General features: G+C 41.4%; 1 protein-coding gene and 1 pseudogene across 5 annotated transcripts in view; one reads left to right on the forward strand and one right to left on the reverse strand.

Annotated features, from left to right (window-relative positions):
• Positions 1–1,170: 1,170 nt before the first annotated feature.
• MDM4 (MDM4 regulator of p53) overlaps positions 1,171–18,366 on the reverse strand; it is a 44,203-nt gene continuing 27,007 nt past the window's right edge. For 2 of the 5 annotated variants that reach the window (XM_024575036.3, XM_071220012.1), the window contains 4 exons: positions 17,335–17,495; positions 15,980–16,129; positions 14,200–14,280; positions 6,197–12,311 (listed from right to left, as the gene is read on the reverse strand). In XM_024575036.3, coding sequence (XP_024430804.1) covers positions 11,739–12,311; positions 14,200–14,280; positions 15,980–16,129; positions 17,335–17,495 — 965 coding nt within the window. In that variant the 3' untranslated portion in view covers positions 6,197–11,738. Of the gene's footprint in view, positions 2,920–6,196; positions 12,312–14,199; positions 14,281–15,979; positions 16,130–17,334; positions 17,496–18,366 lie in introns of those variants that run through there. The other 3 variants (XR_011650674.1, XR_006653042.2, XM_045182442.2) reach the window with 3 other exon arrangements.
• On the forward strand, positions 9,872–10,347 carry LOC128779607 (ubiquitin-fold modifier-conjugating enzyme 1 pseudogene; annotated as a pseudogene).

The following is an 18,366-nucleotide window of genomic DNA, read 5'->3' on the forward strand; positions in this document are numbered from 1 at the left end:
TCATCCCTTCCAGCTCCTTTCCCTCACTCATTGTAGACTTTGGGTCCCTACAGCGCTGCCACCCTGGTGATGTCACATCACACAACTCTAGCCTCACAGGACCATCATTGACCACCTCCACAAGGAATTTCACCTCCACGGCTTCAGCCACTGGCTTGATGCCATGCCTGCTTCTTGCCCTCACCTGGGATGGCTCCCCCTCTGTACCCGTCAGCTTAGCCTAAGTTACAGTGTGGTAACAAACTCCCAAATTTCAGTGACTTCCAATAAAATGTTTGTTTTCTGCCCCCTGCTGGACAGCCGCTGTTCTGCTCCCTGACCTCGTGAGGAGCAGCCCCGTTCTGGGGTGCATTAGCCTTTCGCTGAGGGAAAAGGGCATTGACTGACCCTGGCAACAGTCCCTGCACTTCTGCTCAGAAGTAGCACACCTCATTTCCATCACTGCTCATCCACAACCTGCTGCCAGTAGGGCGGGAAGCGCAACCCTCTCCAAGGCCGGCGAGGGACACAGAAGAACCAGGTAGAACTGAGAGACCAGACGAGGATCCGCACGCTGTGTGACCTTTCTCCCGAGGCACTCAGCACTGGGCCTACAACCAGGGCGGATTTTCTCCTCCTGTGACATTTGCCAATGTTGCTCCGCATCAGTGGACAGAGCCCAGCGATGCTGTTGAACATCCTACAAGGCACAGAAGTTTCCAACCCAGGATGTCAATGGCGCCGAGGTTGTGAAGCCCTGGTCTGAAGACAGGAGGCATTCGTCTTGCACAATTTTCCTAGTCTGTTCTCTCCTCTATTCTCCAGAGTACCTTTCAGACCTCCATTCCTTCCAAATTCTTAACCCAGCTCCCTCCTCTCTCCTCCCACGCTTTCAGCCACACTGAACTTCAGTCTTTTTTAAAAAGTGTTTTTATTGATTATGCTATCAGTTTTCCCAACTTTTCCCCCTTTGTCCCCCTGCCCTGCCCCCCCAACCTTCCAGCATACCCCCACCTTAGTTCATGTCCATGGGTTGTACATATAAGTTCTTTGAGTTCTCTGTTTCCTACACCATTTTTTATCTCTTCCCGTCTATTTTATGCCTACTAATTATGCTTCTTCTTCCCTGTACCTTTCCCCCCCCATTCCTCTCTTCCCCCTCCCCACTGAAATCCCTCCATGTGATGCCCATTTCTCTGATTCTGTTCCTGTTCTGGTTGTTTGCTTAGTTTTTGCTGTCATTGTTTTTTTCTTTTCTTTTAGGTTCATTTGTTGGTAGTTGTGAGTTTCTTGTCATTTTACTGTTCATATGTTTGATCTTCCTTTTCTTAGATAAGTCCCTTTAACATTTCATATAATAAGGGCTTGATGGTGATGAACTCCTTTAACTTGACCTTATCTGGGAAGTACCTTATCTGCCTTTCCATTCTAAATGAAAGCTTTGCTGGATACAGTAATCTTGGATGTAGGTCCTTGCCTTTCATGACTTCAAATACCTCTTTCCAGCCCCTTCTTGCCTGCAAGGTTTCTTTTGAGAAATCAGCTATCTTGTAGGTAACTCTCTCCTTTCCCCTTGCTTCTTTTAGGATTTTCTCTTTCTATTTAATCTTGGGTATCTTAATGATGGTGTGCCTTAGTGTATTTCTCTTTGGGTCCAACTTCTTTGGGACTCTCTGGGCTTCCTGGACTTGCTAGAAGTCTATTTCCTTCACCAAACTAGGGAATTTTCCCTTTATTATTTGTTCAAATAAGTTTTTAATTTCTTGCTGTTGTTCTTCTCCTTCTGGCACCCCTATGATTCGGATGTTGGAACATTCCAGGCTGTCCCAGATGTTCATAAGACTCTCTTCACTTTTTTGAATTCTCGTTTCTTCATTTTGTTCCAGTTGGATCTTTCTTCCTTTTGTTCCAGATCGTTGCTTTGACTCCTGGTTTCCTTCCTGTCACTGTTGGTTCCCTGAATATTTTGCTTTATTTCACTTTGGGTATCCTTCATTTGTTTTTTCATTTTTCAACCAAGCTCAATCAGTTCTGTGAGCATTTTGATACCAGGGCCTTAAATTCTCCATCAGATAGGTTGGCTATCTCCTCATCACTTAGTTCTCTTTCTGAGGTTTTGCTCTGTTTTCATTTGGGCCATATTTCTTTGTCTCAGAGCAGCTGATAGGTTGTAAGGGGGCAGGGTCTTAGCTATTCACCCGGGCAGGGCAACCCTCCTTGCTGCCCTTCAGAGTCGCCTGTGGGGAAGGGGCCTGAGAGGGAACAGCCCGGCTCACCTGCGGGGCTCTATTTCACTTTCCAACGGACCCTCTTGTGAGACTGGGGGTTTCTCCCACCGCGCCAACCCCAGCTGTAGCCCACAGTCAGCTCTGAGTCTCAGTTTCCCGTTCAGCCAGCCCCGCCCGCCCAGTCCAACGAGGTGCCACAGTTTTTCTGAGTCAGCCTGAGTGGTCCACCACCTTACTGGTCTGGTTGCTCTGGTTGACTTTTTCTTTAATTCCTTGGTTGTCAGAGTTCCATGCAGTTTGATTTTCTGGCACTTTTGGTTGTTTATTGATTTTAGATTGGTTGTTATCCTCCTGTTGGTTGTGCAAGGAAGTGAAGGGTTTCCACCTATGCCTCCATCTTGGCTGGAACTCCTCATCTGAACTTCACAGTCTTCACAGATGCCATTATTTCCCCACCCCGAGGCCTTTGTACAGCCCTGCTTATCGGTGGCACTCTTCCCCTCCTCGTTACCTCCTACCCTTCCTTCAGATCTCCGCTTCTCACTTGTTCAAAGCAGTGTTCCTAGGCCCATGACTAAATGAGGTCCCTCCTCCGTTTGTCATAGCAGCAAGTGTTCTTCTCCCAACGCAACGTTCACCGCACTGTAACAGGTTTCCTAAGCCCTGAGCACGGGGGCCACGTTCACCACCTTCCCAGTGGTGTCCCCAGGACCTGAAAGCACAACATACATAAGAGGTACATTTACAGCCCACATCTTTCTGAGCTCCATTTCCATTTGGACCTCCCCCTATGCACGAAGTCCACACATCCACGATTAAACTCATCATTTTTTCCTACCTCACCACCACCATCCAAAACCCTACTCTTTTTACCTATATTCTTTATCACAATGAAAGACACCACCATCCACCACCTGCCCAAGCCCATCCCTGACTCCTCCCTTTCCCTCACTCCCACATTCATAAAGTCTGTCACTTCTACCTTGATTACTCTCAAATCCACGTACCTCTTTCGGGCTTTTGACTCAGACACAATGGTTTTAACCACTGACTGACTCTGTGATTCTTAGTTGCCTTGGATAGGCTATTAATTTCTCTACACCTTAAATACCTCAGGGGATAAGAGATGACAAGTCAGCATCTACTGAGTGTTCAGTAAATGTTATCTATCATTGCTCTTTCCAGGCCCACTGACATCGCACAGGAGTACTATCATGTACAGCTCACATTGCTGCCACAGCCCAATTGTTCTAGCCAGCCCTCCAGTCTGGCCTTAACAGTGCACCCAGAATGATCTTTCAAAAGTGCAAATGAGGTCACATCACACCCCTGGTTAAAACCCTTTAATGGCTCTCCACTGCCTTCAAGATAAGGTTCAAATTAATTAGCTTGGCGTATCACACCTTCATCACCACCCGTTCAACACCCCAGCCCCATCTCTCATCACTTCTCCAATCACGTCCTTACCTCGCTACAGGGAACCTCTCCAAACAGGCCACTCTCTCCTGCAGTTCTTTCATTTGCTGCTTCCTCGGCCCATGTGGAAAGTCTTTTGTCCCTAACTCCATGCTACACCGTAGATAGAATGCAAAACCCCAGGAAACATGCTATGCAGTTGGAATCATTAAGTACCTTAAAGAGGTCCCAGACGCAGACAGGGTTATGTAACAAAGAGCTGGTCTCATTCTTGTCTCTAATGCTCCTCGTTTTCTATTTTTGAAATGCTACCTTTGGCATTTTCAGTATCACGTCCACCCCCCACCCCCCTGCAGGGCCTCCTCATTCAGGGGTAGACAACCTATCTCTAGCGCATATCATATCGCTTGATTTTGTTTTCATTTTAAACAAGAAATTTATCTAACCATCAATACACTTGACTTGAAGGGAAAACTATCTAGGATTCATTTCTTTTAACTTATCTTTATTTAAAGACAAGTTGCCCTACATGTAGCAGCTTCAGAGTTATGAGATTGTCCCTGGCTACAATGGTAAATTAGGTACACACTGCACCTAGAGAGGGCTTGCCGTAAATCGCTCTAGACATGCAAGTATTGTATATTCTGTAATTCTCAAGGGCTCGAGTGAGGGGGAAAATTAGAATTCTCCAATTGAACAAGGTATGCAAGGCTTTTTATGTTGTTCTTCTTCTGAGCAAAATAACTCACTGGATATAAAGTTAAGAGCTGAATGAGCATCCCACTAATGGAGAAAGGGGGTATGTTCACAGAACCAGTATTTTCCCCCACTCCATCTCTATTTGATGTAGATCAAAACATGCCATTGGCCAACTCATTTACTTTATTTTTTAGATTTTACTTATTTTTAGAGAGAGGGGAAGGGAAGGAGAGAGGAAGAGAAACATCAATGTGTGAGACAAACATCGATTGGTTGCCTCTTGCACGTGCCCTGACCGGGGACCGAACCAGCAACCCAGGCATGTGTCCTGACCAGGAATCGAACCAGCGACTTTCTGCTTTGTGGCACGACATCCAGCCCACTGAGCCACACCTACCAGAGCAGCCAATTAGTTTAAGAAATGCAAATGTTTGTGTACCCACATCGTCACTTTACATACAATAAAGAAATGGGGAAGGGAGGAATGAACGAAGTGGTAGTCAGGATGTGGAGGAGCCCAGATGCAGTTTTCCAGGGGAAAACGTCTTCTTGGCCTGCAGGAAGAGGTCTGGAGCAGTTTCCCTTTTCAGCAGACACCTCCGGTCGGCTGCTGGAACACATCAATTGTATCTTCACCCCCACTTCCAACTGTGCAGTTGTGTTTCATTGATTGGCTGTCCTTCAAATGGAGATCTGATCTGCCCCATCGACAAAGCCTGTCGTTCACAACAGGCTTTCATTAGTTTACTATGTGATGTACGCCTCTTCATCTTACCCCGCACCACAGAACCATCCTGCCCGGCCACCTTCAGGTTAGTATGATCCCTGTTCTGTCTGGACTCCTTTCCTGGGCTTTTCTGCCATGGTGGGCACCGGAGTCTCCTCAGCTGCCACGTTCCTAGAGCACCTAGGAAGGGTGCCTCCCAAAGTGGTACAGTGTGCAGCAATCTGCAACTATGTGTTGGCCATAAGCTCGGGACAACTGAACAGATGTTCCACTCACCTTAAAGGCCTTAGTGATAAGGGAATGACCCTTTAAAAGCATGTGGGCTGGCAAGGTTCTTGTGGGCAATCTCATTGTCCCTTAATATCCTCCAGGAACAGAACCTGAAGACTAGGGGCTTCAATATAGCGCCTGAAAGTGAATGTAAAATGCTCTGCATTTTTTAAATGAAATTTCTTAAATTTCATTTCCTTTTCAAAAAGGGCTATAATCCCCAAAGTTTAAAAACCACTGCTAGAGAACCTAGCAGATGCTAAGCATATAATTAATGTGTACTTTTGTGGCAAACCCTCAGTATCTCTTTGCACTAGCCACAATTCCCCAGGTACTCTTGTGAACTCAAAGACAAACCCATCATCTCACCATTTGAAACCTCTTCAGTAACACAGAGCGTGGACTCGTGGGGTCAGAAGATTATGTGCACACCTGTGCCTAGAGAGGGCTGGCCGCAGTCACTCCAGACATGCAGGCCCCGGACTCTAGTTTCTGATTCTGAAGATCTCTAGCGGGGACAAACCTCCACAATTCACTGTTAAAAAATACTCTGCCAAACTTTGAGGTTTCCTTCAGGATTGGGAACCTAAAACTGAAATATAATTACTCTATAGCTAACTAAGGGGAAATACCAAAAGTTGCTGTTTGAGTACACTAACCTCTTTTTATTTTAAAGATTTTATTTATTTATTTTAGAGCATGGAGAGGGCAGGAAGAGTGGGAAACGGGCCCAATCCACCAAGCCACACCAGCCACGGCTAAGTACACTAATTTCTGTAGCAAAAGCTATTCTCTTCTCTTTGTCCCCAAATCAGACCAAAGTTCAAATGTCAAAACAGAATATGTATATAAACAAAATTACATATTTCCCCAATAATGACACCACAAAATGGCAAAATTTAAAATATTTATTACACAAAAAAGCACAACAGAATCAACAGGTATTTTAAAAGCATTACATAGTGCAAACACCAAAAGGACACACAGCTATTTAGTGGTGCTTATCATTTTAGCAAGCTGGCAACTCTTCAGATTATTTTAAATTGCCATTTTCTTCCCACTTTATGAAAACCCCAGAGCCTGGTCTACCAAAAGCATAACAACTTGTACTATCTTATTCAAGGCGATCACAAGTTTAATTGTTCCTACATACTTAATCCTCACAACAAACTATGAGGTACAGAGGGTAGTTATGTGCGTTATTTTACAAATGAGAAAAACTGAGGTGCAGGAAGGTTAGGACTGGGACTCAAGGCAGTGCGATAATCTTACTCCTTATCTCCAAGAGGCTCTTCCGAGCATCTGCCTATCAACTAAGGAGACTCCCATTCATAGGCTGCTTAAAACCCCTATCTTGCCAAGTGCTCAGGGGGCAGAAACATTTCATTCCCCTTTGAAAACATTCTGTACTACTTTTAAAAGGGAGGACCAATGCCGGCTATAAGGAGAAAAGACAATCCTCCTGTAGGAAGATGGAAGGTTGACCTCAATTTCTTAGTGCTGAGACATAGGGGAGCCAATTGCCGTTCCCCCATGACAAACACTAAAAAAGCTTAATTACAAGTTGTTGTGACATCAGTCACTCTGATGTCACAGCTTCCCTTCCTTATTGCTACAATCCACCAACTAACTCTGCAACAGAAACATTTCCCAGGACTGACTGGAAAAAGGACTCTTACCAAAGGCATGGTATATGGAAGGCCTCTAGTACACAAGTAATACCCAAGAGTAGAGAATAACTTTGAACTCCAAGGGAAAAAAGAAAAAGAGCAATAGTAAAGAAGGAAGGAAGGGGAACTGTCTGACACCAAACTAATCACTGCTTAAAAAAACACCCTGGGATAAGAAAGTTAGGTGCACTGACAAACTCATGCTGTTATAATGATAATACCAATTTTCAATAAAGCATTTGCCTAATTCCACAAATGCTCTGACAAATTGCTGATACCAGTACATGCCCTTTTTTATATCCCTGATTCATTCTACCCCCAAGAAATGCTCAGTTCTACTTTCTGTGCTACACTCGCAGAAGACATTCAGTAAGGATCCTGGATAAAGGAACAGCATTTGCAGAAGCAACATCTTGCATTTCAGATAAGCTACCAAGAAATACTGACTACCTTTTCTGCAGACACAGTTCTTTCTCTGTAACACTTTCAGTCATTCAAAAAGCTCTTCATAGAGGTACAGTAAACCCAAATACAGATTTATGATGTTTTCTTTAACAACATTCACCGATAACGGCATTAGTTGGGATTGCTTGTTCATTGTATCAGAACATCTTAAAATGCTACTGGGACATTCTCCCACAGCAGAAAAAAGATCTGGTAGCTCCTACGAAGGAAGAATATAGCAATGGCAAACAAAGAAAACTTAACAGAAAGGACATGTCAAAGCAATCTAGAAAAACTGTCCCCAAATTAGGCCCTGGGAGCCACTTGAGCCACTACCTCAGATAGTCCTCATTTCCAGTTTAGGGTTCTCAATATTTCTCCTCAGATGACAAACTGCAACTCCGCTAATCACAAATCTGGGAAATCCCAGCAAAGTAACCTCCGCACACCCTATGTCAGTGCAAATCCCAGGCATTTGTAAACAGTGTACATTTTAGTTTTGGCACGGGAAAGAATGTGCAGGTTCCTTTATCTTTGAAATGTAGACTCTAAACACAGCTAGCTTCTACTCTATATCCATTTTTAGCAAAAGAATTACCAGCCTTGACACTGTGTGTGCACACATGTGTACCCACGAACAGGAGAACCATCCGCACAAGTCCTTCTTTAGGACTTGGCTGAACAGAAAACAAGATTCACAGTATCTAAAGCCATATACTTTCAGATTACATAGTTCTCTGTGGGAAATAAAACCAAACAGCTAGTTAACAAGGTTCCTCCTTTCTAAAGAGAACCAAGAGGTAACACTCTAATAGCACGACAAAAACCAAGATCTAACAATCAGCAATTTCTCATTAATGACTTTTCAAAGGAGGCGACATTGCATTGAACTGGCATTTAAAAAGCTACCAATGGGGGAGGGAGGGGGGTTTGGCTGGGGTGGGGTGGGAAAAAAAAAGAGCTAATGGACAAAGACAATGGTGGGGGGAGGATTGACTGTGGTAGGTGGGGGGTGGGCAGGGCAGGGAAAAGTGATGGGGGAAAATGGGGACAACTGTAATTAAACAACAACAACAACAAAAAAGAGGCAACCACACACACACAAAAAAGCTACCAATGACCCTAACCTTTAAAAATAAATTCTTACATAAAAATAATGTCCTACAAAGCATTATATACATCTAAACATATATAAATTATTAAACAAGTACGTATTTCAAATGCTTGGCAGTGATTCAATTTTATATTTCAGAAGTTCATGGCAGACTGGAAGCTAATCCACTATTCAAGCCTAACATTGAGAACTTATAATATTCCATATATTGGCTTTACGGAAATGGCTTTATCAGTTTAAAGTCTTGGTATTAAATTGTATGAAGTCTGATTAAGGTATCAAACACAAAAACATACCAAATATTAAATGGAGTGCAGGTACAGCTGAGTTATTAAAGGACAGGAGACATTTTAGCTATAATCCATAAATCTGTTTTTGTAAGGATTCATCACCGACGCTCTGAATTTTCTGTCTAGGATAACATGATCACAAATACTAATTTAAATAGAACAAGACATTTTGACACCTACTTTAACAGACCCTTTCCTCTCAGTCAGGAGCTCAACTCAGGGTGGTTGACTAGGGAGACAATATAATTTAACATCTCAGTGAAGACATGAGAGAGTGAAAGGGGAGAGACAGGAAAACCAGATAGGATGCTGAAAACAGGGATGAACCACCACTGCTTCCGGCAAACCAGAGCATACGGTTACCCTAAACGCAACCGAAGATAAATGGTAGTGTTTGAAAGTCAAGAGTTTATCTTACAGTTGCAAACTACGAAGACTTCACATACAAATTTCTTTCTTTAGTGGCAGTGAGTAAAATAAATCTGTAACAATCCACTGCACTGAAAAAAGAATAAAACCTGAAACTACTGGTTTAAACTTTCTGCATGTAAAGAACTACTCGGAGAGCAGTATTTGGCTCTTTTAAGGATCCCTGACCCATTTTATTCTACCTCCAAGAAACTGTAAGTTCTACTTCCTGAGCTATACTCCCAGAAGACATTAAATAAGGATTCTGGATGGAGGAAAACATTTTGCAGAAGCAGCATCTCGGATTTACATAAAATACCAAGAAATACTACCTCTTTCTGCAGATACAATTCTGTATAACAGTTTCATCTAATCAAAAGGCTCCATGGAGGTACAGCAAACCCGTGTAGGTTTATTATATTTTCAGCTCACTCAGATCAAGGGCCTTCTAAGCAAAGTACTTAGTACTAATGGGAGTGGAAAACCCAGATGAACAAAGCAGAAAAGGAGGAAAGCTGAATACTGTACGATTCTGTACAAGGATGCACCACAATTAACTATCTACAAACATGAATAAAATTTTAAGATTTTTTTTTAAGTTTTATAAAAAACTGCAACTTCTCAAGATGGCAGACGAGGCCACCCGGCATATCGTGTCCGAGATCCCGATGCTGAAAATTAACGCCTCGAGATGGAGAGCTGTGGGTGCAGCGACTCAAGGAAGAGTATCAGTCTCTTATCCGGTCTGTGGAGAACAATGCAGATACTGACTGGTTCCAACTGGAGTCCAACAAGGAAGGGACTCGGTGGTTTGGAAAGTGCTGGTACATCCATGATCTCCTCAAATGTGAGTTTGACATTCCTATCACATATCCTATTACTGCTCCAGAAATTGCAGTCCCTGAACTGGATGGAAAAACAGCCAAGATGTGTAATCGTGGCAAAATATGTCTGACCGATCACTTTAAGCCATGTGGGCCACGAACGTGCCCAAGTTTGGACTAGCTCATCTCATGGCTCTGGGGCTGGGTCCGTGGCTGGCAGTGGAGATCCCGGATCTGATTCAGAAAGGCGTATTCAGCATAGAGAGAAATGCAACTGAAGGATCAAGCCACTGATTCTGGACAGAGGGACCTTTGATAGGCTATGTTCCTGTTTTCCTGTATGTTCCTTAGTCATCTAACTGCTTCCCTCACACTCCTCCACCCACAATTGTTACTAAGTAGCTGCAGCAGGCATTACTGGGGGAAAAAAAAACCGAAAAATATTGCTACTGAATTTCTAAGACTACACAGGGAGGGGAGAGCCTGGGGCTTTGGAAAACCAGAAGTCCATTACCGGTATATATCCCTTCCCCAAGTGAGGTCCTAAAAGGATAGGGGGTGATGGAAAGTGGGTACATAGTCTTTTCGGTTTCTGGAGGTAACTCATCAATTAAAGCTGCTTCCTCTGGTGCACCAAAAAAAAAAAAAAAAAAACCCCTGCAACTTCATATAAGGGGAAATCACAGGATCCTAGTGCAGATCTGCAATTGTCCCTGCCTCTTGTAAGATACTACTTGCAAAAACACTTGACTGGAAAAAAATAAAATTGAGGGCTGTCAAACTAACATAAAGGCGTACTGGGGGAGCAACAGGGAAGGAAGTAATTTAACTTTCTGAAGTTTCACAACATTTACCATAGCCTAACAAAATATTAAACTCAAAGGACTAGTCCCACTTACGGGGGGGGGGGAGGGGGGAGGCCTTGTCCCTGTCCCTAGAGATAGATCTGTGAGCAGCACTCCCTAAGAAGGGACCACACTGGAGAAAATGCTTCAGGGCCCTTTGCCACCTTTACTTGCCCTCCCAATAAGAGGAATCACTTAACGTGATTATATAAGAAAGCCTGACATTTACTGGACCTTCTCTCTTTTGGGAAAAACTGTTAAAAACTGCTGTTCTATCTAAAGGCCAATTTTGGCTACCAAGTCCTATTCTCCAGTATCTTAAGGTTATGGGTGTTCCAAATTCAACAAGCACCACCATTTAAATATTTAACAACTAATGAGAAGAAAGTAAGTATGGCTTAAGATTTACTGAAAATATGATTTAGGATATAGATCTGGATTCTAGTATTAGTTCTGACTTTCTGCAGTCACTCAACCTTTAGCTTCAGGTGCAAAATAAAAGAGGTTGAGCATATAAGTATGTTCTAGTTTTAAAGTTCTCAGATTTTAACAAACCTTATCACCCTCTAAAAATTAAATGTGATGCTAAATAAAAGAATCTTGTTCTACTTCCTATTATCTAGAAAAACCCCATTGTTAACTGAGCCCTCAAATTAATGATCTAGTTCTAAAGAACTCATTCTCAATTTCCATGTTTAGAAGCAAAAATGTCCTGAAAAACATGAATAAATGAAGGGATATGTCATACTGAGTGAAAATGCTCAATACTGATGTTTCGCTACATGTTCTGGCCCCGTTAATATTTTTGTAATTCATTGATTCACCTATGCTATAAAAACCCTAATAACCAACTGAATCTCTTTCTTGCAAATAGGACATGAAGCCCTAGCCTTCTTTAATCTTCTGGCACAGTGAAAACAAGTGACAAGGTGGCTTGTCCTTCCATGAATAATATTCCCGTCTCGTGGTCTTTTCTCACATACGCTACAGGGCTTCAAAAGATTCCGGCAATCCTCCATGTTTCCTACAGCTGTTCCCTGTTTAAAAAGATCAGCTGATTGGTCTCCCATGCTTGATATGGTCTCTTGGCTTTCAGATCTATGAGCCAAATCCAAGAATTCCACCGAGGTGCAGGAATCAAAGAGTCTGGGGTTTTCTTCTTTTCTGTATCCATCTTTAGGTATAACAACTGGGGCCGATATGGTTCTCTGACAATCAGGGACATCAATTCCTTCATTTTCCTTCTCTTCAGGTATGACAGTGATGTCAGACGTGGAGAGAGAGTGGGTTAACTTAGAACAATCTGAATACCAGTCCTTCCTCAAGGCCCAGCACCGAAAACAGTACCTCTTGCTTGGAGAGTTGAATTTCTTGCACTCAGTACACTGCCATTCATCCTACAAAGATAAGTGCAGCCAATTAACACTCACTCACTCGGTGGGGAACCGGATGCTGAGACAAAGGGAAGGTAGGCCAAATTCTCACCATCTCACTAAGCCCCAGGTCTAGCCTAGAATTAAAATAAATTGTACTCTGATAGTTATACAATTGCCAATTCAAGCCAAAATTTGATATAGCAATCTTTTAAAAAGTTAAATTAATTATTTTGGCATTTTAGTCTGAGTGGAATTTACAGTTTACTTTTTTTCCCCACTGCCTTCTTTTTAGATCATTTCTTTTTGTACAACTAACTCTTATATTGAGTAAGAGATACAGAATGAAGAAAAGATACTACTCTCATTCTTTCCTACTATTTAAGAAATGTTGTAACATCTGGAAAAAAGCTGCAATTCTGAAACTTAAAAACTACTAAATTTATTCATGCTTTCTCACTGCTCTTAGGATCATACGTAGCCAATTGTTTCCCCAGTTTACACCCTCTGAAAAATGAGTGTTCTTATCTTTGAATACCAAGTGAATTTTTCCCACTTCACCATATTCAAATTAGGAGATCCTAGAGCTCAATACATTTTACATGCCTTGCTTAATTCAAAGGTTGCTGCTACCTGGAACAAGTCAAGAGTATTTAATGCAGATAACTGCCTGTCCTTGACACAGGCTGACTTGATTGCTTTCAAAATGAACACCAAGCACTTTAAGTTTGGAAGTCATAACTCAATTGCTCAGACCAAGAGGCAGGGGCACCACCATCTGTTAAACCGGGATGTTCTCCAGAGAGCCTCAAAACACTCTTGTGCCTGTTGAAGATCCTCAGATCCCATACAAATACTTCGCAAACACTCAAAGGAACTTCATAAAGATCTGGAATTCATAACTGGTGGTGTGTCATAGTCTAATCGGCACCAACTTTTCTAGTAATACATAAAATAACAGGGCTTGTTAAATTCAATGGCATCTTTGATTGGATGAAAACAGTCTATTTGCTTAATAGGTTTTCTGGGTCTGAGTAGCCACAGAAGTCTGATGAAGAGAGAAACACTTTACTCTGCTATTTCTATTATGGTCAAGAACACTTAATGGACCAATATATTCCACTTTATTACTTAGCTATGCACAGATAATTCACAATGAATTATTACCATCATGGTCAATGGTGGTGGGATGGGAGCGGGGGAGGGATCAACACCAGAGATAACCTAAAAGTTTTCTATCCCCAAGCAGCAAAAAGTAAAACCCCCTCCTTATCTTTCCCTCATCACCCCGTTTTTTTCAGTGAGTTGGCTCAGGAGAGTACTTAAAGGAAAATGGGGAGCTAGCATGAAAACAGAAAAGCAAAGAACACATATGAGTCTCCATGTGAGTTATAAATTGCTGACAAACCCACACCTATTACCTAAAACCTTAATACTAAATCTTCACTGATTAGCCCTCCATTAATATAAATCAGTGTGGAAATTAAGTCATTTTCCATTTCTTTTTAAGAAAGCATTGAGAATATAATTTTTATACTTGACAGAGAATTGTAGACAGCTTGTAAGTCTAGCTTTGGCATTACAGAGATGTTAGTGGGAAAAGTAGTGCAGGACTGTTCTGAGTAGCTGTGTGCCCACTACATCGTGTACAAAGAGTTTCTATGGCAGGGAGAAAGGCACACAGAGAAGCATTTAAGTCATCCCTTTTCAAGGCAGGAAGAAGATAGATCAAGTCATCTCCTCTCAAATTTCAGTAAGTCTCTTAACAAAATGTAAAGAACCCAACATCTCTTATCACCCAGGAAAGGTAGATAGAGATGGGGGGAAACGGCCTTCTTCCCGGCAAACTGCTGGAGTATTACCATCTGAAGACACGAATGTGCAAAACGGCTCTCTTCCCAGAGACTCGTACCTCAGAGGCAACCTCTACATCAGTATCATCACATAGGGACTGAGAGTCCTCAAGGTCACCACTGTTTCCTGCTTCGATCACCTATGATGGCAAAGACATCTTATTAGTAAGGTTTACCTATTTCACGTGAGGTTATTACCAGAGAGCAGAAAAGACAAAAGAGCTTCCATTGAAAGTTCACATGCTGCCTCCATCATTACCACTCTCAAAGGAGATACAGCTTAAACATGAGATCAAAAACATGGTTCTGTACACACCTAGCACCCAGAGGGTTACCAAGTATCTTCTGTATTCAGATGGAAGAGGGCGCCCAAATTTATGACTTAAAAAAAATAATAAAACAGTATTCGAGTAGAAAAGCTACAATTAAATGTGGAAATTTATCTTGGGACTCTCCGTAGGCATTTTAAGACTGTATAAACTATAAGTAACTTAAATGTAAACAAAGTATTTTGAAAACAAAGTATTTTAAAATTTTATTCTTCATATTCAAAAGTACAACTAGATACGTGATGCTCTGGTTGTCCCGTAAAAAACATGCCTGCAGCCCTGGCTGGTGTGGTTCCGTGGAATGAGTGCCGGCCTGCAAAACGGGGGTTTGCGGGGGTGGGGGGGGGGGTGGGGGGGTGGAGAGGTGGTTGCTGCTTCATTTCCCATCAGAACACATGCCTGGGTGGCAGGCCAGGTCCCCAGTAGGGGGAGTACGAGAGGCAACCACATATAGATGTTTCTCTCCCTCTCTTTGTCCCTCCCTTCCCTTCTTTCTAGGAATAAATAAATAAATAAAATCTTTAAAGAAAATTCTCACAGACCAAAGGAAACAAAAGAAATACGGAAAATGTTTTCTAAATTTTAAAATTTAGAATATAAAATTCTAAAAATTAAAACCCTTTATGACATATTAAATGGAATAAAACCAATTATAATACAATTATGACTCTGTATAGCAAATTTCTCACAAAAGTTCAAGTATTTTAAGTCCCACCTCTCTATAGAAGTTTCCAAATGTCACCTTTGTCTCCATTCTAGCCACTTGCAATCCCTCCTAATGCTACCCATGTAACTCATCTAAGAGAACCCAAGTCTCTATGTGCCTATCACAAACAGAGGATATCCCTTCAAGAACCCAAATTACTATGAAAATTCCTTAAATTAAAAGAATTATCCAATTTAGGTCTGCTTTTTGCTGTTTATTCAGTGGCTATTTACTGGGATTCTTGACCATGTCAGGCACTGGGATCTACTGCCCAGTTTGTTTTTGAGACTTGAGCACATGCTTGTATGACTCTTCGTCTTGGTGCAGGCACATCATGCGCACTCAGAATTCTACCTCCTCCCCCTGGCCATTTAACATCTATAATATTTAGGAAAAACTTGTCTATTTCCATTGGGTATAAAATGGTTATGAAAGCTATTGAGATGTCTGAGAAATAAGGATTTTTTATTTCCTACAGGCTATTGTGGCCATTTAGAACTCTTGTTAACAGGTCTCCAGAAGAAAAAGCTCTACCATGAGAAACTAGGCAAACAGGAAAAGGGTAGATTATTGCTTCTAAGAAAGAAGGAGCTTTATCCACGGAATCCTAGCCTATATGTAAGACACTCTGGATTAACTTAGTATGAATCTGAAAATTAATATAGGAATATATTAAGAAGAAAAAGGGGGGATTATGGGAGTCATTTGTTGTACAAAGCAGTATAGTATAGGTCACATCACCAGATCTGAACAGATTCTGTACACACAGAAATACAATCAATGTAAAATATTTCCACAACATACCATTTTGTCTCTCACTTTCCCTACTTCTTCACTTGTTTGTTCAGTACCAGCAGCTTCAACTCTTACTCCAACACCAAACTGCTCTGATACTGACTCATTCAAATACCACACGTCATCTGTCGTATCTGAAACAATGGCAGTTCCTACATCCTAACAGAAAAAAACAAACATGAGTTTTTATAGTCGGAGGCTTATCAGAGATGTTGAACCAACATAAATGAACCCAAAGCTCGGTGTCCTCACATATCTCCAAACACCTAGCCTTCCTCCAATGGACATCTACTCATTCAGCAAATATCTACCTGGCACCTGCTATGTAAAAGCTAATGGATGTACAGATGCCAGGTGAGGATTTTTCTGATTTAACAGTACATCAGTGTTAACACCTGAGAAGCAATACTAAAGAGCTAACAGAATCCATTCCCTACATTCGTGTCCACAAGTGGCACTCTGAGAACCTAGAAAACATTCTATTAATTGTAAGTTATTCCTTCCTTTAATGATTATGTTTATTAAAGAAATATGAAAAATACTGACAGTAACTCAAATCTTCTCTCCACTTTCTGAATTCTTAAACAACTTTAAATATAATTTTCTTTCTGCATTCAACTAGGGACATTTTATGACATGCTTTTCTACAATATTCATAAGAGACCACTAATTATTTTGCCATAATATGCCCATTCATTCACTGAACAAATACTCAGTGAATGACCAGTATGTGTCAGATACTGTTTTAGGTAACAGGCACCAGAATAGGGTGGTTAGTAATACAAAAGCCCTGGACTTACATTTCAGTGAGGATAAACAGTCAAGGCATACATAAACACAATAAAATAATCACTATACAAAGCGAGAAGTACAATGGAGAATATAAAATAAGATAAAGGAACAGAATAATGATGGCTTAAATGAGGGTATGGCAGTAGAAGTAATAAAAAGTGGTTCGTTAGATTTCGGATGTTTTGGATAACCTGAATGTGGCATGTGACAGAGAAAGAAATCCATCATGTTCCTTGATACTTGGCTGGAATAACTGGGTAGAAGGTAGACTTACAAAGGACAGGCTGGATAGCAGTGTTTAGTCAAAAAAAAAAAAAAGTTCTGTTTTCAACATGTTAGCTGTCAGATCATCTAAGCAGAGGTGTTGCGAAAGTAGGCAGCTAGGTACAGAAGCTGGGCGTTTAGGGGGCAGATCAGGACTAAAGATACAGATGTGCACACTGTCTGCACACAGATGGCACAAGTCACAGCACTGTGTAAGAATTCTTAGCGAATGTCATGTGCAGACAAAAGTAACCAAGAACGTTACTCTTTTCAAAAGGGAAAAAGTTTCTCTTCAAACAGAAATTTACCCGATTTGTCTGTAAATCAGTTGAGGCATTACTTCTAGGTGTATAATTGTTTCTCAAATTTCCTAAAAACCACCAAGGCAGGCCGGCTACATCCCACTCCTCAAGCCCGAGGTCCAGCCTAGATGTCTCATCTTGGGTTAAATTTTCTATCAAGTCTTCATCTACAGAAGTCAAATGAAAAGGATGATAACAACTATGTACACAACCCTTAAGCATCAAGACTATAATTCTTATAATCTCTTTATAAGTAAAAAGTAATTCCTACTTTACTTCTGAGTAATAAAGACTCAGAAACCAAATACCTTAGTAGCAGAGCCCAAATCTCCTCCCCTGTTTAGACTTCATTAGCACGTAACACTAGAAGTAGATAATCATTTATCAGGAAATATATACTCTGAAAGCATCCAAACAATGACATTGTTCTAAAATGGTTTCTAAGGGTCACTTGCTGGCATTTCAAACATTCCTACCACTGTAGTAACTAAAGAATGTCTTGCTTTAGTATATGGTATCTAATAATGGCTGGCGGTGGTAATGGTACAGTGGCCAGACCCTTGGGATAAGAGGTGGTACAGGACAAAACACAGGCAAATACAAGGTTGTCAAGGCAGTCTCATTGGTATCACACATTTTGGGACATTTCTCAGTAATTCATATGTTTGACAGGTAATAACCACTGTAAAATGCTGAACTCCAGGGTGTCCAAATAAATATATACATATGTCCCCCTTCTGGATCATTGGCCTCTTTTAGAGTTAAGATATCTAAAATCCAAAAGTGCTGAAATCCAAAACACATTAAGGCTCCACATATTCCATGTAAAAGATCCTCTGTCCTACATCTAAATGACATTCAAGGAAGTTACTAATGTATGTTTGTTGCTACCACATGAAATTCTTTTCTTTCCTATTGTACGATCTTTTTTGTTGTGTTTTACTCTTTTCCTTTCTCCCTCTCCTGCACCTCTTCTCCCAATGCACTAGACATACCAATGGCAACGATGGGTGTTTAAATGTGCTGAAGTACATATGT

This window comes from Desmodus rotundus, chromosome 12, assembly GCF_022682495.2.
Source record: "Desmodus rotundus isolate HL8 chromosome 12, HLdesRot8A.1, whole genome shotgun sequence".
Taxonomy (NCBI): Eukaryota; Metazoa; Chordata; class Mammalia; order Chiroptera; family Phyllostomidae; genus Desmodus; species Desmodus rotundus.